Raw genomic sequence first — 26181 nt, 5'->3', positions numbered from 1 at the left:
ATAAAGATGCAAATATGTCAGGATGAATTTTGGGGAAATGTGAACAAAAGACATCTACAATATTTCTTTTAGGAATAGTTGAGTCATGTGTGCCGTGATACCAAACTTTCGTGAACTCGTGACTTTCACCAGCCGTCTGCACAAATATCAAGCTTCCACGCTTTTACTTCAATGGATGATCTCATTTTCATGGAGACACACGCGCGATGTGCACGGAGGGGAGGGGTTGTGTGAGACGCGTGAGTGACAGAGAGACAGAGGGAGAGCAGGGAAAGGAAATGCAGCTGAATGAATACGCTACGTTTTTGAGTAGTGTTAAAAAAAACCAACTAATCGCAATAGGTGGTGGCGGTGTTGATTCTGTGGCGCAGCACCACAAATTAGTCAATGTGTGGGAAACACTGATGTTTTTATTGTCCAATAGAGACAATAAAAACATAAGAAGAAGAAGAAAACAGACTTTAGCATTAAGATACTCAGTGTGGATAATATCAGCCTTATGTCAGTAGTTTAGTGTCAGAACAACTTTCACATCATATTAATCTGAGCAATACGAAAGTAGTGATGGTGGAAATTTAGCAAATTCTTGGATGTACGAATATGAATTAGGTTAATTTGTTATATAAATTTTTCAGATCTACAATAATAACAGAGTCGGTGAACTAACCCCAGAATTGCTAGTCTACAGTGTGGACTCTGTAGAAAATCACACAGCAGCTTCACTCCTGAATCCCGCAGCTTGTTGTTACCCAGGGCCAGCACTCTCAGATGGGAGGGGTTGGACTTCAGAGCTGAGGCCAGAGAAGCACAGCTGATCTCTGACAAACTGCAGCTCCTCAATCTGAATAAAGAATAAATGATGTAAGTTTAGAAGACAATGTTCCTGCTTGAAATCATTCAGTGTTTAATAATCTGCTCAGAGCTGAAGAAGGTTCAGAATGTAGAAGTTTAGAAAATGGAAACTCCAAACACCTGAACCCAACATGATGCAGGTTCAACACTGTCAAATACACACAGTGACAAAACAAGTATATGGTTACTCAAGGTGCCTAAATGTGTCCAGTTCATTACTGAGGAAGTCAGTGGTAGAGTTTATGATTTGAATTATTGGATATTAAAAAAGCTGGTGTGCAAATTTTTATTATGGTCCCAGTAATATTTGTTGTTAGCGTGCACTGAAGTAGCAGATCACATGATATTTTAATGCTGTTTTAATCAAAAAGGTTATATCCTGACACGTCAGAGTGAGTAAAAAGACTTCATGTAAGTCTTCAAGTCAAAAAAGTCAAACTAAGTCCACAAAAGTGATCAAAAGTCAACATGTAACATTTCAAGCACATAAAATGTCTTTCACTTAAACTCTGCTCCTCGGCTCTTTTCTAATTAGACGTACACGTAGAGCATCTTTATAATAAAGATCATGAACTGATAACATGAAGCCTTTTATGTGATAAGCAGGACGCTGCTGCTTCTTCTGTAACAATGAAGTTAAAAGGACCATAGACTTGTGTGACTATTTGTGGGGAGGGGTTTTCTTAAGCCTGTTGTCTGTGCCTGTGTGTGTTTGCTGCACATCCCTGAGGAACAAATACAGAAAAACACAATCACAAACAGCAGCGACACTATTTCTAGTAAATTACCAGTGTTTTGTCAGATTCACTCACAGAATCCTGCCAAAATAGGACGGATGGTGAAAGGATATGGAGCCAGATCAAAGCCAAAAGGTTTGTTCATTTGAAAAAAATCAATGTATTGAAAAAATAACATTTGAACTTGAAAGTTCAAGTTTTGAACTTGAATCAATCATAAAAAAATCAAAAACATTTTCAAAATAAAAATAAGTGAAGGAAAAGGTTCATTTCAATTTAAATATGATTTGGATTTAATTCTGATATTCTTTTGAATAAATTATTTATTTTCAATTTTCACTTCTATCATTTCATATTTGAGGTCTTATTTTTTCATCTGGCTCCATAAAAGGATCAGTAGAAATCATAAGCTGGCCATGGAGGACCACAGCAGGGGGCGCTCTGTCTGGACAGCCCAGTTGGACACCTAAAACAAGCAGGTAGCACTTGGCAGCACGTCAGCCTCCTGCGTGTCCCACACAAGTGAGAGAGGAGACAATTATCAATAAAAGGGGAAAGTTTCACACAAAGTTATGTGAATTTTGGAAGCAATGTTTTCTTTTTGGCACCTGTTTCACCCATTTTCAGGGACAAAGTGAGAGGAGCAGAGCATTAGTGACACAGGGACGAGTGGCAAACGTCAGGCAGGGTTGTTTGCACATGCTCAACTCTCCCTCTGAGTTGGGTTGCCAGGTACCATGACACATACCCCCACACAGACCCTGAGAAGACCTTTTTGATCTGTATCACTACGAAAATGAGAGATTAATAGTGGTGTGACGATACACTCTGCTCACGAGATGAGACGATACAAGAATGGGTTTCACAAGAACGAGATTTTAACACTATTTTTAAAATAACTTCTTAAATTTTTTTTTGTGCAAAATGCAAAACAATGCAGGTCCATTTTGAAATGTTTTAACTAGTAATCATCTTGTAATGAATGTGACTTCAGCTCTACTTTGTGACTGAGTATGAATTATCATATGCAGTAAAAGACGCAAACAATATGTAAGAACTGTAAAAGGTTTCACCACAAACTCAACTGACTGGCTTCTCTCCTGTAGGATTTCTCATGAGTCTCTTCAGACCTTATAACTGTGCATGAACTATGTGGGAGCTTCTAACTTCTAATTGAAGCTGTGTGACCTTCTAACTGAACTCCTCTCCACAAATTGAAAGTGAAAATAAAAACAGCATTAACAACAAAAATGAATAACACTAAGTTTTTCTTAGTCTTCTTGTTTTAAGTGCAAACAATAATCAAAGTAGTTCTCTCTCAATACTTAAAGTGCAAACAGAGACTGACATGATTTCCCTCCAAGCATGATACAGAGCTGAGAGCTGGCTACAACTACACTGCCCAGCCTAAGATATGGTCACCTTCTTGTTCAAGAATCAGAAACAGAAATCAGAAACAGATTTATTGCCAAGAAGGATTTTACACCAACAAGGAATTTGTCTAGGTGAATAAGGTGCATACATTGGAAACAATAAACAAACAGTGACTATAATAAATATAAAAAATATGAAAAATAAAAGATGTACAAATTCTGCATTAATGTAATGCAAAGATTTCAAGGGCGCTGGTGGGTTTGAGTGCCAGAGTGCAAGAGTCAGTGTCAGCGTCAGTGGGGGTGGGGGTCCCGGGACTTGTTAAGGATCCCAACTGCAGAGGGGAAGAAACTGTTCATGTGGCGGGAGGTTTTGGTCCTGACGGACCGCAGCCTCCTGCCAGAGGGGAGAGTTTCAAAAAGTCTGTGACCGGGATGGAAGGGGTCGGCCACAATCCAACCTGCACGCCTCAGAGCCCTGGGGCTGTGCAGGTCCTGAAGAGGTCCTGATCTGATGTTCAGCTCCCATTTTAGTTCCTGGGAGATGATGGTGCCCAGGAAGCGGCAAACGGAGCTTGACGGACTGGTGACTGGAGGTGCAACTGTTGGTGTACAGCGAGAAGAGCAGGGGAGAAAGAACGCAGCCTTGGGGGGATCCGGTGCTGATGGACTGGGATTCAGGGACATGTTTCCCCAGCTTCACGCGCTGCTTCCTGTCAGACAGGAAGTCTGTGATCCACCTGTAGGTGGAGTCAGGCACGTGGAGCTGGGAGAGCTTGTCCTGTAGCAGAGCCGGGAGGATAGTATCGATGGCAGAGCTGAAGTCCACAAACAGGATCCTGGCATATGTTCCAGGGGAGTCCAGATGCTGGAGGGTATAGTGCAGGGCCATATTTGCTGCATCGTCTACAGACCTGTTGGCTCTGTAGGCAAACCGCAGTGGGTCCAGGAGTGGGTTGGTTAAGGATTTGAGGTGGGACACCACAAAGCGCTCAAATGACTTCATGACCACAGAGGTCAGGGCGATGGATCTGTAGTCATTAAGTCGTGTGGTCCTTGGCTTTTTGGGGACAGGGATGATGGTGGAGACTTTGAAGCAGGCTAGCATATGACATATCTCTAGTGAGGTGTTGAAGATGTCTGTGAAACACTGGAGACAGCTGGTCAGCGCAGTGCTTCAGAGTGGATGGAGAGACAGAGTCTGGTCCGGCTGCTTTACAGGGATTCTGTCTCTTGAAGAGCTTGTTGACATTCCTCTCCTGCAGGCAGAGAGTCGTCACTGCGGTAGAGGAGGGGAGGGACCGAGCGGTGTGAAGTGGAGAGGACCAGGGTCCTACTGAGCTGGAGTGGGGGGCAGTGTTGCCAACTCAGCGACTTTGTCACTATATTTAGTGAGTTTTCAGACCCCTCTAGCGACTCTTTTTCAAAAAAGCGACTAGCGGCAAATTTAGCGACTTTTTCTGGTGTTATCGGAGACTTGTGGAGACTCTGACATGAAAGCATGTATCGTTCAACGAGCAGTGGGTGCTGCCGTGAGACTGTCCCAAAGCACTTCTAGCGACTTTTAGTCAATAGACAGTCAATAGCGACTCTCCTTACTTAGGAATTGGCAACGGAGGGGGAGGAGGGTGTCGCGGGGGATGGTGTCAGGACTGTCCCTTTGTCTCTCAAAGTGAGAGTAGAACTCGTTCAGTTCATTTGCAAGTCGCAGGTCGTTGACAGAGTGGGGGGATTTAGGTTTGTAGTTTATAATCTGTCTGAGCCCCTTCCAGATAGAACCAGAGTCATTAGCTGAGAACTGGTGTTGAATTTTCCCAGAGTACTGTTGTTTAGCTTTTCTCACCGCCTTGCTTAAGCTGTAATTCGACTCCTTAAACCTGTCCCTGTCCGCACTCCTGAATGCGTCCCCCTTTTGCAGCCTTAGCTGTCTGAGTTTGGCTGTGAACCAGGGTTTGTCATTGTTATAACTCACCCTGGTGCGTGATGGGATACAGCAGTCTTCACAGAAGCTGATGTATGACGTCACAGCCTCTGTATACTCCCAGTCTATACAGTCCAACAGGCCTGCAGGTTTCCCACAGCTTCACTAGTCCACTGCTTTGACGTCCTCACAACAGGTTTGCAGAGCTTTAGTTTCTGCCTGTATGAGGGAATCAGACGGACCATGACGTGGTCGGAGAGGCCCAGTGCAGCGCGGGGTATGGCGTGATATGCACTGCTGACTGTGGTGTAGCAATGATCCAGAATATTGTTCTCTCTGGTCGGGCAATTAATGAACTGTTTGAATTTGGGTAGTTCATGGCTGAGGTTACCTTTGTTGAAATCACCAAGCACAATCACCAAAGAGTCCGGGTTAGTCTGCTCCACACTCAGTATCTGGTCGGCTAGCATGCGCTGCGCCTCCTGCACGTTAGCATGCAGTGGGATGTAAACACCGACCAGAATGAATGAAACAAACTAACGGGGGGAGTAGAAGGGTTTGCAGTTTATGAAGAATGATTCCAGATGATGTGAGCAGTGCTGTAGGATCAATGTCACGTCATTACACCAGCCACTGTTGATGTCAAAACAGATACCTCCACCGTTAGCTTTACCGGAAAGTTCTGTGTCGCGATCCGCTCTGAAGAGTTGGAAGCCTGCCAGCTGCAGCGGAGAGTCTGGTATCAATCCGCAGAGCCATGTCTCCGTAAAAAACAAAACACAAGATGAAGAAAAGTCTCTGTTTTTCCCCACCAGTAGCTGAAGCTCATCTAGTTTGTTGCACAATGAGTGCACGTTGGAGAGAAATATTCCTGGTAGCGGTGTGCGGTGTCCGTGCTGACAGAGACGCACGAGCGCACCAGATCGTTTCCCTCTTCTCCAGCGTTTCACCGCGTGAGCAAAGGTGAGCACACCTTTGACCTGTATGTCCAATAATTCAACGGATGGGAGGAGAAAAATGGGGAATAAGTCAGCTGAAGTGGTTGCCCTTATGGACACGAGTTTTTCTCTACTGAAAGAGCACCGGGTATTCAGGCAAAAAGTTAGAAGAATATAGGAGAATATAAGCATGTCTACGTTTTCTGGCAGCAGTTGAGACCTTTGGGCACTAACTATGTCTCCTGCAGTTGAAAAGACACGCTCACTTGGAACGGAGGTAGCAGTAATTTCGAGTACAACGTCAGACTCATGCAACACACAACGTCATGCTGTCGGCTGCTCGATCTGTTGTTGGGACCCAAAGATGAAGTTGTTCACTGTGGATTTCAAAATGGGCTCTGAACTGAACTCAGTTTCCCAGAATTCCCCAGTCTTCACACCTAGGTGCAAATTCACCTTTGAGCTACTATTGGTCAGGGTAACAGACCCCCCTCTGACCAGACAGTCAAAACTCCAGCTCCTTCCTTTGTTCTCTCTCTTCTCCAAGTGTTCAGACAGAAGTGTGTGTCTTGTGCATTTCGCTCAAGAGGGCAGCGCTGAGCTGAGCAGTGCTGAGATGATGAGATGAAGAAGAAAACAAAGACGCTGCCAGCGTTTGAATGACAATGAATGAATGAATGAGACACAAGTCCGCAATCGTCCAGCTTGAAAAAGAAATCCTGCTTCAATGCAAAGGAAGCTTCAGAGACGCTGTTGGTATGTGTAAAGACGCGTCTTTTTATGTTTATCCTGCACAGCTGATTTGGGTTGAAATGCGCTGAGACCCGGGGCATCGCACCCGTGGGGGATGTGGGTGTTTTAACACCCACACTTTTCCCGGTTAGAGGGTTCAAGACCCACACTTTTTCTGCAGTTTTTCCGCAGTTTCGCACAAACGTCTTACTACAGTCGTTCAGTTTCTCTGGTTGCTCTCTGTCTGCGCTCGCTGCGGATGCCTCCTCTCCCCCTCCCTCTCCTATTGTTGCTTCAAACATGACACCGGCTTTCAGTGTGACCGGCTGATGATTGGCTGTTCTGCCTTAAGTCCCGCCTCTCATGCTGCGTTAGATTTATCGTTCAGCTCGTGCTGAGGAGGCGGGAACTAGCCATAGATATATATAGATATATCTACATAGACGCTTCACTGAGCGCTGAATCGTACGTCGAAGTCAGTGGAGTGAACTTTATAAAGCTCCTTCTACAAAGTGCTATAAGTAAATGCCTCTCATTTACCCATTCACACACGTACGAATATATCTGGGAAACAGACAGGAACCAAAAACATCGTCTGTAACGTTCTCTGATGATTATAAATGATACATACTCCTTATATGTTTAGTAAACAGGTAGGCACCAAACCCACGTATGTATTTTCCCAAGAGTGTTTACAGCTGCCAATGTATGTAACTCTGTTACAGAAGACCATCATTGATACCCTCCATAGGATGGGTAAGCCACAACAGTTCATAGCTAAGGAGGCTGGCTGTTCACAGAGTGCTGTGTCCAAGCATATCAATGGAAAGTCTAGTGGAAGGGCAAAATGTGGCAGGAGAAGATGCACCAGCAGAAGAGATGACCATGGGCTTCAGCAGATTATCAAACAGAGAAGAATCTGGCAGAGATCCAGAAAGAGTGGAATGAGGCGGGAGTCACAGCTTCAAAAACCACCACATTCAGATGCATCCGGGAGATGGGCTACAACTGTCGGGTTCCTCGGGTCAAGCCCCTTCTGAGCCTGAGCCAACATAGGAAGCGTCTCAACTGGGCCAAGGAGAAGAAGGACTGGACTGTTGGCCAGTGGTCCAAGGTCCTCTTTTCCGATGAAAGTTAAGTGTGCCTTTCATTCGGGAATTAAGGTCCAAGGGATTGGAGGAAGACGGGTGAGGAACAGAACCCAAGCTGCTTGAGGTCCAGTGTGAAATATCCAGTCAGTCATGATTTGGGGTGCAATGTCCGGTGCAGGCGTTGGTAAACTCTGCTTTCTTAAATCCAAGGTCACCGCAACAGTCTAGCAGAATGTTTTAGAGGACTTCATGATTCCTTCTGCTGAGGATCTGTATGGAGATGCAGATTTCATCTTCCAGCAGGACCTGGCCCCTGCCCATACCGCCAGAAGCACCAGAACCTGGTTTGATGCCCATGCCATCACAGTGCTTGACTGGCCAGCCAACTCGCCGGACCTAAACCCCATTGAGAATCTATGGGGTATTATCAAGAGGAAAATGAGGGGCACCAGACCCAAAAACAAAGAAGAGCTGACAGCAAGCATCAAGGAAATCTGGGCTTCCATAACTCCCAGGCAATGCCACAGGCTGATTGCCTCAATGCCACGGCGCATCGAGGCAGTGATTAAGGCAAAGGGATTCCCAACCAAGTATTGAAGATTGACATATCATTTTGAAAGTACCATATTTTGATTGATTTGATGTGATCCTAATTTCTTTCTTTTTTTTCCTGCAAAAACTGAGAAGTAAATGGTGATTTCTTCACAGAATTCTATTTTTTTTTATTTCTGTTTTCGTGGGTTTTATGAGCTGGAAGCCCAAATTATGTACAAATAAACAAATAAATACTTGAAATCGTTTAAACTGTGGGCCCTGAATCTATAATCTATGAAAGTTTTAACTTTTTGAATGGAATTATGGAAATAAATAAACTTTTCCATGATATTCTAATTTTTTGGAAAGGGTCTGTATATACATACTTATATCTATACAGCTGTATGTACAAGGAAACACATTGAAGAACATACGTATATATCTATGGCTGTAAACACTCATAAAAACATTAGAAAAACACATACGTGGGTTTGGTGCCTACCTGTTTACTAAACATATAAGGAGTAGTTAACGTTTATAATCATCAGAGAACGTTACAGACGTTGGTTTTGGTACCTGTCTGTTTCCCAGATATATTCGTACGTGTGTGAATGGGTCAATGAGAGGCAACAAGGATGTGTGAGACACTCCATCTCACTCCTATTGCCTCTCCTCGTGTCCCTATCCCACCTCAGCGCTTCACAGGTAGTGCTCCTGCACATATACATGCGTCCCCTTCTGACTACTACAGGACTGAATTCTACAAAGTTCTAGATGTTGTTGACATGCAGTTTAGAGAAAGATTTGAGCAGGAGGGAATGCAAATGTTAAGGCATCTGGAACAAGTTATCTTAACTGGGAAGTCCACATCCATCCCCCACACTTTTGAAAAGCTTGCTACGCCCCTGGCTGAGACTATAATCATTAGGGGTGTAACAATACACAAAAATCACGGTTCGATACGTACCTCGGTTTTGAGGTCACGGTTCGGTTCATTTTCGGTACAGTACGGGAACAAAATGCAAAACATAAATTTGCTTGTTGTTTATTCGGAACTTTTGTAAACCAACAATTTATTGTAACATTATACAAAATATGAAAATAAAATTAAAAAATAGAATACTGTTGTAAAGTGCTGCCTGGTAATAAGTTAAATAAATAATTTTCACTGTCTCTTTAAGTCCCTCTGCCAGGTTTGCACTGGTGTGTTGTTCATACGGGCTGAGTTGCAGGGAGAGGCTGCTTGATTGCCAAAGTCAGCTGCGTTTGCACTAAGGTCTTTTTTTTTTCTTGTAGCAGTGATATTCACACTCGGGTGGTGCCGTTTCAAGTGCCGCGGCACAACGCAGAAATTCAGCCGAGTTTAGCACAGAGCAGACAGGAAGTCTGACACGAAACAACAACAATACATCCGGTTGATTTTCAAAATAAAACACTCCGTGTTGATACAAGCACAAAAACCTTAAAAAAGAGACAAATACGCGCTCTTCCTCTAATCCTTCAGTCGGGAACACTTTGTGTTGTGTTTATAACACGTATAACTGCAGTCGTGTGTGATTATGTAATCATCACGGGAATTGTTTCGGTTTCGTTTCTCTAGCTGTTCGGCGGATCTGCGCCGTGCCTGACTCGTCTTTCTCCGTTGCAATATTTAACCAGGAAGCCGAAGTGTTCCCAAGCAGGAGGCTTAAGTGACAAGGGAGGGTCTTCACGCTCTGGTTTCGCGCTAGCGTTAGCCATGATGTAAACGGGCTGCACGTGTAGCTGCAGGCAGAATATAAACACAGCAACTTCTGTTCTGGAAACTCACCCGTGCACAGCCCTGTACCGAACCGAACGTCCTGTACCGAAACAATTCAATACAAATACATGTATTGTTACACCCCTAATAATCATTGATAAATAATGAGCGGTACGGCTGTGTGAGACGCTGCACAGTCAATTGTTTGGACTTAAATGAATGATTACTCAATCGAATGTTTGATTACGTAAACGACTGATAATGAAAAGAGTGTTAAAATCCTTTGTTTAAAGTTCAAGTTGTCTATTTATTTTTGCATACATTTATAATCAATTTTGTCAATGGATTTTGTCTGGCAATTAACTACAATTTCAGGGTTTCCCGCAGCGCTTTCGTTTTAAGGCGGCCGCCTTAACAACAAAGGGCTGCCGCCTAAACTAACATCTTCAAAAAAAATAAAAAAATCTATATACTAGCGATATTCGGCGTGTTACTCTCATGTTTTCTCCCTTTCATTCCAAACCATGTCCGACACTAGTCTCCCTTCTCTGCAGAACATATTAAAATAATCATAATAAAAATAAAATAAGCTTTTTAAAATGGGCCTATGCGTCCGAATGCCTCTGAATAGCGCGATGCGTCAGAACAGCGGCATTTGACGTTTGCATGTGATTTTCTCTCGCAATGTACACAGCCAAATGGAGCGACGAAGCCGGCCTTCACCCTCTGCATCGCTGCCGCCGCCCCGTCCGTCCATCCGTTTGGACAGACACCACCTTAACTAACACATTTTCTGGGGGAAACACTGAATTTATTATGATTGTGTAGACCCATGATTGGTGTAATTAGACTGAGTTTGAGAATGTATTTGTGTTAATAAAAAATTTAATTTACCTGATTATTAATTCAAATTGTGATTATCATTCATGAAATGTGATTCACCATACCAATTAAGTAATCTTGTGTATCTGTTTCTTTATGATTTGTGTTGAAGGTTATCAACCTGAAACCTGAAAACCTAAAACTGAAAACTTAAACAAATGCAGAAAAGAAGATTTGGAAAAAAGGAACTGAGTTGTCCACTGTGTCCTCTGTTGTGTTCTAGGCATCTTTTGAAGTTTGGGCAGATATTGAGGAAGAAGAAATCAGATAACTTGACACCAAGTGGTCTTCTCCCCCTCCCTCCCCATGGGGCTGCCTGCCCTCAAATTCTCTTCTACTGGATTCTTCTGGGCCTAACAGCTACTGAGAGCTGCAAGCTACATTTCCAGTAGGCCCAAAGTGTTAGTTCAATAACTACGACGACAACTGTAAGCTTTCATGACTTTACTGCAACTTCAGCACACCAATGACAACGACTGACTTCCGCATTCCACCCCCAGAACAACCCTGGCACTTGCACATGCGCAGTGAGAAATATAGTATGACAGTTTTAATGTGAGGGAGCGTTTGGGTTTCTCTTTTTTCGGGGTGCCAGTCAGGTCTCTCTCCTAGCACATAAGATATTTATTATTTGATTTTTTTAGAACCCAAACACAATTTAAAACCACACACAACCAAACCCCACAAAAGCAATACACATCACAGTGTACAGCTCATTAATCAACCAGAAAAAAAAACCACACCACTTAATCAACATAAATCACAAAAACACTTCATTTCAATGCAAAGTCAGCAATTCAATAATCAAAGTCCAGGGCAAAATCAGTTTGTTAATAATCAACTTCAGTCAGTGTACACCTCGTATTGGCGGTCCTTTTCCTCTTTCAAAAACACAGAGTCCAGTTTTTCCAGAAGTGTAGTCATTCCATCATCTTTGTTCAAATCCTCTGTGGCTATTTCCAGCGCGCTGTCCCTCGTTCTTCCCATTAGTTCCCAAGGTAGCCGCCAGGGCCTGCTTCTTCTTATCCAAGTCAGTAACCAGTCTCCAGATTTCGACCTCATTTTCCCAGCTTTCGTAAGATTTCTTCTCATCAAACGCTGGCGGAACTTTATAATTACCAGTGGCCATCTGCTGCTACCAATGTTAGTTCAATAACTATGACGACAACGGTAGGCTTTCATGACTTTACTGCAATTTCAGCACACCAACAACGACTGACTTTCCGCATTCCACCCCCAGAACAAACCCGTCACTTGCACATGCGAAATATAGCACATAACACAAAGAACCTCTCCTCACTGCAGCGACAAGAGGTCCTGCTACTATTCCAGATCAGTTAGCGCCAGCAGCTGCGACGCAAAGCTTACCAGCTAACTCCACAATCTGAGGAACACCAAGCAAGTTAGCACAGAGCTGCTATCCCTGCAAAGGAAAGGAGCGACCAGTTTCCTTCATCTGCTGTCTTTCATCAGACCTTGCACTAGGGCTGGGCGATATGGCCTCAAATCAATATCGCGATATATTGAGTAACTCACCTCGATAACGATAAATGAACGATAAGTACAAAAGTTCTGTAGCATCAAAATCGCTATTTTTAAAACACTAAGAAGACTCGACACAACATTAAACTTTGCTCGTAGTATCACCAGGGTCCCTACACCTGAACACGAGCATTGAGAACATCATTTGTGGACACAAAGTTTGCTAAAAAGATGGTTTTTGAACAACTCACGTTAGCATTAGCAGTAGCAGTCCTGCCAGTCGCGATGCATTGATCCCCGAGTGCGGCGTAACATGAAGGAGAAAGCTCCATGTTACATCGGGGATCGACGCATCTCAACTGGCAGGACGGCTAAGCTAACGTGAGTTGTTCAAAAACCTTCTCTTCAAAGACTGGTAACGTTGAACTGGGCTTAGATAGCATAGCATAGCATGACTAAGCATAGGACTTTAAACTCCGGTTGATGTAATGCACATTGTCAATCTATGCGTTAGTTCATTGTTTTGGGGTTATTGTGGTCTCAGGTCAGTTTATTGGTAGTTTGTTTTGCTACATGGCTACTCAGGGTCTTTGCATGCAACTAACCATCTTCTATAACCTGGCATCACATCACACACACACACACTCCTTCAGCCTGGAGCATATCACACCCACATGTGATATCAGTGAGCACATGATGTGAGAACCAGCATTGTTTTTTTGTTCTGACACACACACACACACACACACACACGCACACACACACAGACACACAGACACACACACACACACACAGACAGACACCTGTATATAGTATATGTTAGTGTGTTTTCATCTTTGTGTTAAATAAAATACTTTTGAACCCTTATGCTGTCCATTTAATATTGTACAAGAGTGAATGTTGCCAACCTCTACTCTGTCAAGAACGCCAAAATCCTTCGACCATTACAGCTGTTAAGGTAATTTTGGTTGTAGTTATTAAGTTAATTATTAATCAGAGTTACAAACAATTTAGTACCTTTTCTGAGACTGATTTGGTGAATTGGCAATCTTTTCCCTTCTTCATGGGTGGTGCCCCGAGGCGATCTAATGTAAATTCGATTTTATTATTTATAGTAATTAATAATTATCCCTGATAATCATTAATTGTCATTGATAGCCAAATTTATCCCAAAACTCCCTATTAATGTTGCATGAAGCATTACATAATGGTGCCTCGTGTGAAGTGTGTACAACACTGTTATGATATTGCGAGACAGCTTTCCACGTTTTAATATTGCAAGATCTTGTGCCACAAGATCTAATTACACCCCTAAATATTGACAGGAAAGGGGAGCACAGCCGGTGAAAGGCTTAAAAATAGGGAAAGACTCCTGTGAAAACTGACAGTGTTGGTGGGTATGCCCCCTGGTGACATGATAACCTCTTGCATGGATCAAGTTCAAATGGCAACGGCCCATGGGACATTAAAACTCAACTGCCTGGACCAATGGCACAACTCTGTCAGTCACAGACAAGTGTGTTTGTAGGGCTGACTCCAGGCCAAAAGGGCTTTCATTAATATTAATGACAACATGCGGCTACTTCAATAAAGATGTAGTGACTTCACCTCTTAAACTCTACCAGCTCCACCAGTGGCTCCAGCTACATAACCTCATGTTGTTCAGCCAAACACAAATTAAAACTCACAGAAACTGACTCAACATCACAGGATTTAGCATTAAGATACTCAGTGTGGATCAGCATCATATGCCTTATGTGTGCAGTTTAGTGTCACCACAACTTTAACATCATATCAATCTGAGCACAGAAGTAAAATATGGTTGTTGAAATTTAACACTTAATAGACGTATGAACGTGAACCAAGTTCAATTGTTAAATAAATATTTCAGATCTACAACAGTAACAGAGAAAGAATGAACTGACCCCAGATTATCCAGTCTACAGTTTGGACTCTGCAGAAAATCACAAAGCAGCTTCACTCCTGAATCCTGCAGCTTGTTGTTATTCAGCCACAGCAATCTCAGATTGGAGGGGTTGGACTTCAGAGCTGAGGCCAGAGAAGCACAGCTGATCTCTGACAAACTGCAATCCTCCAATAAATTATGTCAGTTTAGAAGACATGTTCCTGCTTGAAATCATTCAGTGTTTTATAGACTGAATCACTGTGACGCGCTAACAACAGTCACTTCCTGGTAGCAGGACGTAGACACCTGAACCCAACAGGATGGAAGTTAAAATACAACTATTAGTTATGTAAAGATACAATGGAGTCATGGAGTCCTGAACACAGAATGACGTCACACTCTCAGTGTGTCTCAACTACTGCCAGAAAACGTAGACATGCTTATATTCTTGAGAAAGAACATGACCATATCTTAGGCTGGGCATTTTGGATCCCACTACTTGTCTTGCTAAGATTGGCCCTAGCTTGCCTCTGATTAGCTAGCCTTGATATTCTTACCCTAACCCAAACCAGTCTCACTCCTCATGTCTAAACCAACAAAGGCAACAGCAGTAGGATCCATAATAACACCTCTCTGTCGTCCCTGGTACTTTCTTAACATGGTGGCAGGGACACAAACTTCATCATATTACAGCTAAACAGTGAAAATATATTTCTGAGAGAACTAGGAACTTGATTCATATTTGGTCAACACTGCCTCAACACTGAAAACCTGCAGCCCCTCAATCTGTATAAAGAATAAATGATGAAAATTAACTTATGATACTCCTTTGTTCAGGTTTTAAATGTGTAGCTCAACATTACTGTGTCCTCAGCAATGAGCTTTTCTCTAAAATGAGTACAGATAAGATGAACCTTTCTTGATCCCCTGTAGGAGAAATTCAATTTGACACTGCAGCACAAAGGAACAGTGTGCAAACAATAGCAAATAATAGCAGCTCGAGGTAGGAAGTGACTAAGAGAAAAATAAAATAGGATAAAATGAAAACATACTCCAAAACACACACACACAAAGTAACTTTGTCATTGTGTTATTGTGGATCATCACCAGCCTTCTACAGACATCATCCACATGTCAGCACAACATTCATACAGCTGTTCATGTCAACACAGATTAATAACATGCTGCTGATCTCAGTCAGGTCTGGAACTAGAGGATCATCATTAAATAAGACATGTAGGGCTGTATAGCCTGTGTAATTAAAGGAGAGGTCCACATTCACTCAAGTCTGTATTAAAAAAACAAAACAACAACCCTTAAAAGTAAAGTTGGTGATTTAGGTAATTTGTTAAAAGTTCAGTGTTTTGCAATGAATCATATTTTGTGTTGCCATCTACTGATCAGCAGTAATTCACAGTCAACACAATTCTTCAGCCTTGAAGACAATTAGTCTGTAAGTAATGTGTATAAATAATTATCCAACACATTTTTAAAGGAATGTCAGGTAACACTTTACAGTACAGTAAACAAAAATATGACAAGTTACTAAGAAACGAGAGACGAATTAATCAAACGACCAGATAATCAATCAACGGGTAATGAGAATTATTTTATTTTGTTCATTTTTTGAGGGTCGTTTTGGCTTCAGAACAAACTGAACTGAACTGTCTATGGTAGCACTTGATCAATGACAATTACTTACTTGACTAAACATAAAGAAATGTGAAAAAAATGTCTTTTGTTTTGTGGATTTTGTCTGGACTGGGGATTTTGTGTTTTTATGAGTATTTAAAGGAGCAATAAGCGGAAATGCATTATTTAAGACTGAAGGAATTAAAAAATCGCTACATGGAGAACGAGAGGTGTAACTTCATCTGGAGTATAGGATGACGTCACACACCCGCTCTCTGTGTTGATCTCCAGCCTCATGTTTACAAGCCGGTCCGGCCGCGCATTCATGTGCGTTCATGTGAAACTCCGCCTCCTCCCTCCTCTCCCCCTCCCTCCCTGTAAAACGCGACAGCCAGTGAGTAGTGGCAGCGGCAGCATTTTCGAACTGCAATGGCAGACAGCGGAACAAAACCTTCCAATGAAGATGAGCAGGAGCAGACTAAAAAAAAAAAAAAGGTCATTGGCAAAGAAATTGTCCGATAAAGAAAGGGATAAAACCAGAATTAACATTGGCCTGGCGTTTCCGAGGTGGAGGGAGCTGCGAGAGCTAAAGGGGCTACAGTCGGACTCGGAGCTGGCTCTTCTTCTTCTTGACAGGCAAGTAACACCATAAAGTCAAATGTCTGTTTTATTGTCAGTGTTACAGTAACTTTACACACTTGCCGCTATATTGCATGAGTATGTAGCATGGGTTAATGTCCGGAGCTGGAGTTGTTACCAGCTCGGTCCTCAGCAATGGGTCAGGCGTTACGGTTGTGTTTGGTGAGTAGCCCGACAGGCAGCTAACATTTCAATTAGCATTGTAAAATTTAGCCTGGCGGACAACCTGGGGGGCTCACGGGCTGTCACACCAGGCTGAAACATCGGTCTCACTCACGGAGAAGAGTAGGAACGTTAGCATTAGCTCCCGGTGCAATGCAATGCAAATCTAATGGCACACTTTGTTTGGGTCTACAGGCAGTGCTCAACAGCAAACCTAGCGGTGAAATGATTTCGCTTTTTGCTCCTTTAAATATATGCATGAGAACGACATCGACCCTCCCTACACACTCAAAACTCCTCAACACTCACTGAACAGACAGTGACTGATGTCAGTTTGATGTTTCACTTCACTTGTTGGGGAACTCAGAAAGTAACTTAGCATTAAGTAATTAGTACGAATGAATCATGTGATGACCCTGTTCAGTTTGTGTCTTGACCTATTGACTTGTGTCACGGCCCTAGAGGGGTGCCCGTGTTGCTGCTCCCTCATGGAGGTGCAGAGTTCCACCAGGGCACTAGGTGTCTCTCTGTTGTTCTAGTTTCAGGCCGAGTCCAGAGAGGAAGCAGAGCTGTATGCTGATTGGGTTGCACCAAGGGCCCGGTGTAGCCTAACTGTTTAAATCTGAGGAGCTGCCAGTCTTCTCCCTCTCTCTACCCTGATGCCTGCATCCTGCTTTGTGCCTGCCTGATCGCAGGCCAGATGCTGGCTGGGGCTTCTGGATTATTTGTATTATGCCTCATTTTCCTTAGTTTGTAGATCGACAATTTTGTACATAGTCTATTCTGTAAATAAATTATTCATTGTTATTCCGCAGCCCCTCATGTGTCCTCCTATCTTGTCCAGTTCATGAGCCAGACTGTGACACTTGACCTATTTTCTCTGCAGGTGATTGAGGAGGCGTGGCAGGAGGAGATGCCTCACCTGGACCTGATTCCCATCAGGGCTCCTCCTCCCTTTATTAACCTGGCAATCAAGCCATATCTCCCTCTCTCTCCTACTTAACAGGCAGTGCTGTTGTTTGGGTTTTGTTTGGTTAAGATTTATTTGTTTTTCTGTGTTACACTTACACACATCCACACACACACTCACACCCATTCACTTCAGACACTGCTTATAACACTGATCTACACCTTTTACTTTGTGTTATAGTTGTTCAGTTAATTCAATAACTTATTTTAAGTAACGGCAGTCTTGGTGTGGTCTCCCATCTGTTGTCTGACCCAGAGCAGGTTCATGACAATCATCACTAGTGTTTGTCCTCTAAGCAGCTGGTTTATCAGGAACGACTCATGAAGAAAGTGGTCAGTATGTTGATTCATGGATATTTATGAACTAATCATGACATCATTTTTTATTAATATTGTATCTCCCAGTCTGTTCTTCAGAAACTCATCATTATCTATTAAATATAGGAGTAACTACTCTCATTTTGCGTGGAATGTTGTAAAGTGTTATTGAAAGTAATTTTATAAACTTTTCTATTGTTTTGGTTAAACTATGAGTATAATACTGATAATGTTTGTCAAGTGATGAAGTCAAACCAGATTGAAACATTCTGTTCTGATTAACATTTGCTATTTACATCAGTGGTCCAGCTGATCTACAGTAGATGGATAAATACCACCACAGGTAAGAGGAAAAAATATATTTATATACCATGGTCTGGATGATAACTGGATTCTGATTGGCTGCAGGCTGTCCATAAACTTATGATATACCAACACCTCTGGAAGTACTCGAGTAGTTCCAGTGATACTGTCCGTTCTAAATATATGATTAATGATGATGTTTCTAAAATGAGTGGGACTGGCATCGGCTGGATGCTAACACTTACAGGTTAGAAATAAACTGAATGAAAAAAATAAAAACACTGAATCGAGTCCTTCAGTGCAGCCTCCTCTGAACACCACAGGATGGAGCCATTTAGAGACACAGAAAATGTCTCAAAGAACTGACATTTCTTCAGATTTATGCTGCTGCTAATCTTCAGAGTTAATTAACTAACCTGTTTAAGTCTGAGTGAAGGGTTTGAATTGAATATATGGAAAAACAAGACAATGAACTGACCTCAGACTCTCTAGAGCACAGTTTTGACTCTCCAGTCCAACAGACAGGAGCTTCACTCCTGAATCCTTCAGGCTGTTTGAGCTCAGGTCCAGCTCTCTCAGATGGGAGGGGTTGGACTTCAGAGCTGAGGCCACAACTTCACAGTGAGTCTCTGAGAGTCCACAGTCGGAAAGTCTGTCATGACACAAATATTACAAAAATGTTATTATGAAAGAGGACACTTTATATTTACTTCATGCATTTGATGTCAAAACAGTTTGAAACGTTCTGACTGACATTTGCTATTTACATCAGTGGTTCAGCAAACCTTCATCTTATCTGTGTTTGACATGAAACAGTTATTCTCATCACTCTCTAAAACCTGCAGACTTTAAATCTTTGTTTTATTTTAATCTTGCAGATTAAGGAAGAGAAAATGTAGTTACATTTGGGTTTCCATGATGTCCACAGTGTCAGTGTGATCTGATCCTATGTCTTTTGCCAAAAAGTTAGATTAGTTTATGCCCAACACAGTGTTAGCATGAGGCTGAGAGTGCCAAAATTAACATCATTGCACGTCTTGTGTCGAGCATGTGGGCTCCACAAATCATGGTGCTGAATGATCGTGCAGCTCCTGAATTCAACATGGGCGATTTTGAAGTTTGAAAAACCATCTTAGAAATCTACATTTACTAATGAATATTTTGTCAGCTAATACAGATGTGATTCAGAACAGTTGACTTCTATAAAGACTTTTATGATTTTCACTTTTATGGTGTTGCCATTGGTGATTTTGATTTATACACCTACTGTCTTTTCAGATGCTATTGTACATTGCAGTCCTGACCATTCACACTTCTTTATTCTTCACGTTTCATCTACTTGTTTTTTCAGTTGTGTGTATTCCTTTCAGCTGTATGTCTCTTCTGTGTAACTACACTGAGAGCAATGATGAACTGGAGTCAGATTCCTTGTATGTCAACACATATTTGACCAAATAAAGCTGATTCTGATTCTACAGAACAAAAATACATAAAGATTAAAACTAAATAAGAGTCAATTCAGAAAAAAATCTCATGTCATGTATAAAAGGTAAAGTAGAAGCTTTAATTTGAGCTGGAACTTTTTGGTCCATTTGCTCACTGTGAAATGTCTCTAAACCGGCATAATGACAACAATAACTTCATGAAAGAAATTCCCAAGGACTTTAGAAACATCACATGAAAAATGATACAGATCTTATTTTAAACTCTTCAGTATAGTGGTTAAAAAACCTCTTTCATTAGTTTCACCAGGGTTTCTTCTATCGCCCAAAGAAAGATTAATAGAAGAAAAACTGTCAAATTTAATGATCATTAGAAATAAATGGAATAACTGAGTTCAACAACCTGACAGCTATAAACACATCCAACTGAAACATCTACATTGTTGCACTCATGGTAAGTGAAACATTATTTAAAAATGATCACAATTGTATTTAAAAATGTAACCGCTATTTCAAAATAAATTATTTTATAGTTTGTATATCTGAAGAATTAAACTGCTAATCTACACTGATTTATAATGTTGATAATCACATCTGGACTCACTGAGCCTTCCTGCAGTTCCTCACAGCTGGAATCAGTCTCAGTCGTCCCTCCTTTGATGTGTTGTACGTCCTCAGGTCCAACTCACCCAGAACCTCCTCTGACATCTGCAGCATGTAGGCCAGAGCTGAGCAGTGGATCACAGAGAGGTCCTTCTTTGATCTGTTCTCTGACTTCAGGAACCTCTGGATCTCCTGATGGACTGAGTGGTCGTTCATCTCCATCAGACAGTGGAAGATGTTGATGCTTCTGTCAGGAGAGACATCACCTCTGTTCATCTCCTTCAGGTTGTTGAAGGCTCTCTGGATGATTTCTGGACTCTTGTCTGTCTGACCCAGCAGACCTCCTAAGAGTCTCTGGTTGGACTTCAGAGAGAGGCCATGAAGGAAGCGAACAAACAGGTCCAGGTGACCATTTTCACTTCCAAGGGATTTCTCCATGGCTGTCCTCAGGAAGTCATCCAGGGACGGGTAGCGGGTCTCATGGCCAGAAAAAAACAGAGAGATCTTCTCAGGGCGAGACTTTGGTTTTGAGTTCCTTAGTTTGAAGTATTTTAGGAACGCCTCCAGGACCTCTGTGTTCCTGTTGGTGTAACAGTTGAACATGTAGACTGCAGCCAGAAACTCCTGAAAGCTCAGATGAACAAAGCAGTAGACTGTTTTCTGGAAGATCACACTCTCTCTTCTGAAGATCTCTGTACAAACTCCTGAGTACACCGAGGCCTCTGTGACATGAAGACCACACCGCTCCAGGTCTTCTTGGTAGAACATGATGTTTCCTGTCTCCAGATGTTCAAACGCCAGCCTCCCCAGCTTCAGAAGAACTTCCCTGTCAGCCTCCGTCAGCTCCTGTGGACTCGTCTCATGTCCCTCATCATACTTCTGCTTCTTCCTCTTTGTCTGAACCAGCAGGAAGTGTGAGTACATGTCAGTCAGGGTCTTGGGCAGCTCTCCTCTCTGGTCTGTTGTCAACATGTGCTCCAGAACTGTAGCAGTGATCCAGCAGAAGACTGGGATCAGACACATGATGTGGAGGCTCCTGGAGGTCTTGATGTGTGAGATGATTCTGCTGGACAGATCTTCATCACTGAACCTCCTCCTGAAGTACTCCTCCTTCTGGGCGTCAGTGAAGCCTCGTACTTCTGTTACCCTGTCAACACGTGAAGGAGGGATCTGATTGGCTGCTGCAGGTCTGGAAGTGATCCAGACGAGAGCCGAGGGAAGCAGCTTCCCCTCAATGAGGTTTGTCAGCAGCATGCTGACTGATGACTTCCGTGTGACATCAGACACGACCTCATGGTTCTTGAAATCCAGTGGAAGTCTGCTTTCATCCAGGCCGTCAAAGATGAACAGAAGTTTACAGACAGCGAGCTTCTCTGCTGTCACCTTCTGTAATGTTGGATGGAAAACATGGAGCAGCCTGAGAAGACTGTACTGCTCATCTCTGATCAGGTTCAGCTCCCTGAACGAGAGCAGAACCAGCAGACGGACATCTTGGTTTTCGGAGCCCTCTGCCCAGTCCAGAGTGAACTTCTGCACTGAGAAGGTTTTTCCAACTCCAGCGACGCCGTTGGTCAGAACCACTCTGATGCGTCTCTGTTGGTCAGGTGAGGCTTTAAAGATGTCGCTGCACTTGATTGGAGTGTCATGGAGGGTCTCCATCTTGGAAACTGTCTCTAGCTGGCTCACCTCATGTTGGGTATTAACCTCTTCACTCTGTCCCTCTGTGATGTAGAGCTCAGTGTAGATCCTGTTGAGGAGGGTTCCACTTCCTGTTTCATCACTTCCTGTTTCATCACTTCCTTCAGTCACACGCTCACATCTCCTCATCAGACTGATCTTATGTTCATCTAAAGCCTCCTGCAGAACACTATCAGCTGAAAGAGAAGAAAATATTCTGGGATTAAATTGAGAGCAAGACTCTTGATTAAATCAAAAAGTTCCTGTTTTCAGACATGAAGACATCAGCAGACAGATGTACAGTCTTACTTTGTACAGTGTTGGTCTGACTGACTAACACTGGACAGCAGGACAGCTGCTCCTCCACAGAAACACTTCCCTCTGTCTTTCTGAAGAGATAAAGGAAAATCCCTCAGATTAGAAATCACAGATCAGTCTGACAAAAGAGAAGACAGACTGTAAACATAAGTATGTCTTCTCCAAGCTCTGAATCTGGACTGAACTCCCAATCACTAACAGTTTGTTTTTGTCTGAGTCACAGTGGAGCAGTTTGCATCATTTCATTTCAGTGAACAAACTTATTTTAATGGGAAATTTTATTACTCAAACAAAAAGGACCACAAAACATGACCTCATTAGCAGCTATTAAAAACTTAAACCATACTGGACAAAGTACATGGCCACGCTTAGTACAATATACCCTCCTCTTTTTTCAACAACTGTGTTTGATAAAAAGGTTTGATGAAGATAAAGGGGAGTGAAGTGAAGATTTTGGGACAGTTTCCATGAGATACTTCCAGCCCTCATCAATGGAGCCTTTTCCTTTGCAAAGATATAGAAGAAATCCTCACGTCATTAAAGCAGAACATAAATCCCTCATTTGTGTAATTTATCTATGTGTAAAATACTTGGTGCTCCTCATCCTGACATTCAGTGAAAGTTGTAATTCTTGTCTTTTTAACAGATCATTTGATCATCTGCAGTAAAGACATTGGGACGACTTCTGCTCGTTTTCATTCATCAGTAATTCTTCCATCGCAGCAAAACACGTTGCATCAGCCATCAAACTCCTGAAGGTTTAACTGAGCAAACTAAAATTTCTCTAACAGACAAACAATGAATGAACCTGAAGTATCTCACTAGCCAACAATATTTAGGCTACACCCCATGATGCAACACTCCGGTGTATTCAAGAAGAATATCTGATGTTGACACATAATTGTCTCGTCCTTACGTATAATACAAGTCACAAAGTTTTAAAATGTAATTTACAGAAAAAGATAATTTTGTCCTTATTTGGGCAACTACAGTCATATAATGGTAATGATTTAATTGTATAAACTGAAGTTAATATCAGTTCTCTTACTGTGTGTCTGAGGGTCCAGGTTCATCACTGAAGACTGGAGGTAAACCATTGGACCAGTCACTCTCCATAGACGGACAGCAGGAGACTGGAGACTCTGCTCCGTCCTCCTCTTCCTCCACACAATCACTCATCTTCTGCACTTCAGAAAGCACTGAGGTAAATATGTAGCACATGGAAGGAGAACAACATGAAGACAAGGAGGACAAACAGGTGAAACAAGATGCAGAGGAGGAGGGTGTAAAATGGAGACGGTGAAGCCTGCAGACTCATCACCCAATGTGATGCTAAACAAAAGTGACATTTACAAAGATCAGCCATGTCTCTGTCTAATTAAAGGGACGTCCCTCAGTATGATGTCCTGCTCTGTCCACTCAAAGTCTCCACTTCCTGCCTGCAGACGTTATCTCTTTATTGTCGTCATGTACCTGGATCACTGCTCAGGTTTTTAGTGAAGTCACTTTATGACAATAATTGTTTTGTCTACTTTAAATGTGTTGAATAGTCGTACAATAAATAACAGCTTTTAATATGTTTTAAATACAAACAAGTTTTATAACAACTCATGTTAAATAGTAAATTGTGCAAATAAAATCTAATCAAATGATTGTTCTGGAATCTTTCACTTGAAATTTCCACAGAAAACATTTTGTGTCTTTGCAACTGGGTTTCATCTTTTAAATGTCAGAGGTTAAATGTCTGAAAGAATCTAGTTCTTAGTGTTAAGTTATAACAAAATATGTTAATACTGAAACAGCAATCTGGATCCTTCTGACCAACAGGACAGTACAGGATCTACTTTGGCACAACACAATATCTTCAATGAGCGAACAGTGAAGTCCAAGTCCATAAAACAGACTTTAATCGAGGCTTCATTAGTAGAGGGGATCTCTAATCACCTCAGGGTTCGATTACGATGATAAAACGATAATCGAGGCATCTTTTTTTTCCCATACAGGATTTGTTTTTTTCCTCACTGTGTGACTACTGAAGCAAAGTATCTGTAATGATCCATACTGAATTAATTCCAGTATCTTTTAATAATAAAAACAAATGGAAGAGATGTGGCAAGTCAATTGGAAGGTTACATTTGCGAGCAAATACCTCAGTTTTGAACCAACAGGAAAAGAGTGTGTGCCTGTAGCAGCACACATGTAGTGAATTAATACAGCTTCAGCATATTCTGAATCACTAACATAAAAAATAGACCAACATCCTGTTATGTGCAATGAACAATATAATTGTTCAGACAAAAAATCCCAAAACATTTTGCTTTAACCAAAATCACAAACAGCTTTCATTCAAAAATACATTAGTCTGCACTTCCGCGTTCCGCCTTTTGCGTTCCGCCAACATTACGTAATCAGTTAACACTTAGAAAATCGATTTTTGACATTTGAGAATCGATTCAGAGTCGCATTGCGATGCACATAAGAAGCGATTTGTTTTCACTCACCCCTACTTATTAGTGAGAAGGTGTTACTGTTTTTACTGTTAAACTACTTTACACACACACACACACACACACACGGTAAAAAAACATCCAGCTCCTGGTCAGTTTTCTTTCAATCTGAGCTTGTTGTCTCTTGTTAAAGAGAATAAAACTCACCCCGCCTCAGACGTCTTTTCCTCCTGCTGCTGCTCTGTTGACTCAAAATGGAGTCTGAACACTTTCACTTCCATGTCCCCCCCCACCTCAGTGTTGGTCCTCCTCTTGTCATTTACTGGAAATCATTGTGGACTTTAATCAAAGTTTCTCCATGACCATCTCCCTCATAAGTAACATAGATAAACCAAACACAGCAAACTGAGTTAAGATCACTGTCAGACAAACTTCCTCCAGTCGGCTGAGTTTACCTCCTTGAACAATGTTTGTGGTTGTAGATGAGCTGAAGAAGTATTTGGTAACGTTCAGCTCTTCAACGTGAGCTTTGTCCTGGAACAGCTTCTTCACAGACATGTTGCTGCTGCAGTCGTCTTTGTAACACCACAACAACTTTGTCACTTTCCTGATCAACTCTTTCCATAAAAACACACATCATCACAAACTCATCTGGAAGATGGAAGCTACGTTTCAGGACATCTCTTCACGTTTTCACTCAGACAACTGAACTAAATAAACTCAACAATATGTGGAGAAAAAAAAAAATCACATATTTTGTATTTATTTTTAATAAAGAGACCTTTAATAAAGAACCTTAAAGAACCTTCTGAGTTCAAGTTGATCTCTTACACAGAACTGAGGCGACCGCCGGTGGCGATAGAGCCTGACGCAGTCTACAGCTAGCTAGCTAGCTAGCAGCAGCCGCAGCCGTTGACGTCTTTTTCTACATGTTGAATTAAAAACAGACGTTTTGTCGCTAAACGTTCATCACCTGGTCAGCACTGCGTTACTTCACATTACCTTGTTCTTGTCTTGTTGCTTCCTCAACCTTCTTCTTGTCCTTTTCTCGACGCCTGACGGTTTGATTCTTTGACACATCTTCGCCTCCAACTCGTACAGACGTTGACGCTCTGGCCCCGCCCACCGGCCACGTTACGTACGTACGTCACCGTCACGGTCATTGTTGCCAGGTTTGGATGAGACAAACACGATGAGCCTGTCAACAACAAGCAGGCTCCGGTGATGAGGTGAAGATAATACGGAGGAGATACATTTCAGTCCCTCTCCCTCCTCAGGTGAAGGAGCTGAACTGCAACATCTTCAATGAGATTTATCAAACAAACCGATTCTTGAGACTGAGGTTAAACTTTGATGTGAATAACTGTGGTTTGAAAGTTTGGATCATATGTTGTTTCACTGTGAATCAGTCCAACTGTTCTGGACTGACATGCAGGGCTGGCTACAGTCCAAGAGGACTGAACCGTCACCACTGACACACAA

At 42.2% G+C, this 26181-nt stretch overlaps 1 protein-coding gene across 4 annotated transcripts in view; it reads right to left on the bottom strand.

The window, feature by feature from the left end:
• Nucleotides 1-25991, bottom strand: part of LOC311249191 (protein NLRC3-like) — a 28908-nt gene extending 2917 nt beyond the window's left edge. The window contains exons 1-6 of one of the 4 annotated variants that reach the window (XM_084340045.1): nucleotides 25702-25991; nucleotides 23301-23451; nucleotides 22244-22323; nucleotides 20259-22131; nucleotides 18691-18864; nucleotides 668-841 (exon numbers count right to left, since the gene is read on the bottom strand). In XM_084340045.1, coding sequence (XP_084196171.1) covers nucleotides 668-841; nucleotides 18691-18864; nucleotides 20259-22131; nucleotides 22244-22323; nucleotides 23301-23431 — 2432 coding nt within the window. In that variant the 5' untranslated portion in view covers nucleotides 23432-23451; nucleotides 25702-25991. Of the gene's footprint in view, nucleotides 1-667; nucleotides 842-18690; nucleotides 18865-20258; nucleotides 22132-22243; nucleotides 22324-23300; nucleotides 23847-24906; nucleotides 24991-25701 lie in introns of those variants that run through there. The other 3 variants (XM_084340046.1, XM_084340047.1, XM_084340044.1) reach the window with 3 other exon arrangements.
• Nucleotides 25992-26181: the final 190 nt, after the last annotated feature.

Source organism: Pagrus pagrus (assembly GCF_965226575.1).
Source record: "Pagrus pagrus genome assembly, chromosome: 20".
Taxonomy (NCBI): domain Eukaryota; kingdom Metazoa; phylum Chordata; class Actinopteri; order Spariformes; family Sparidae; genus Pagrus; species Pagrus pagrus.
Note: the sequence above shows the minus strand (reverse complement) of the source record. Positions and strands in the feature narration are given on the sequence as shown.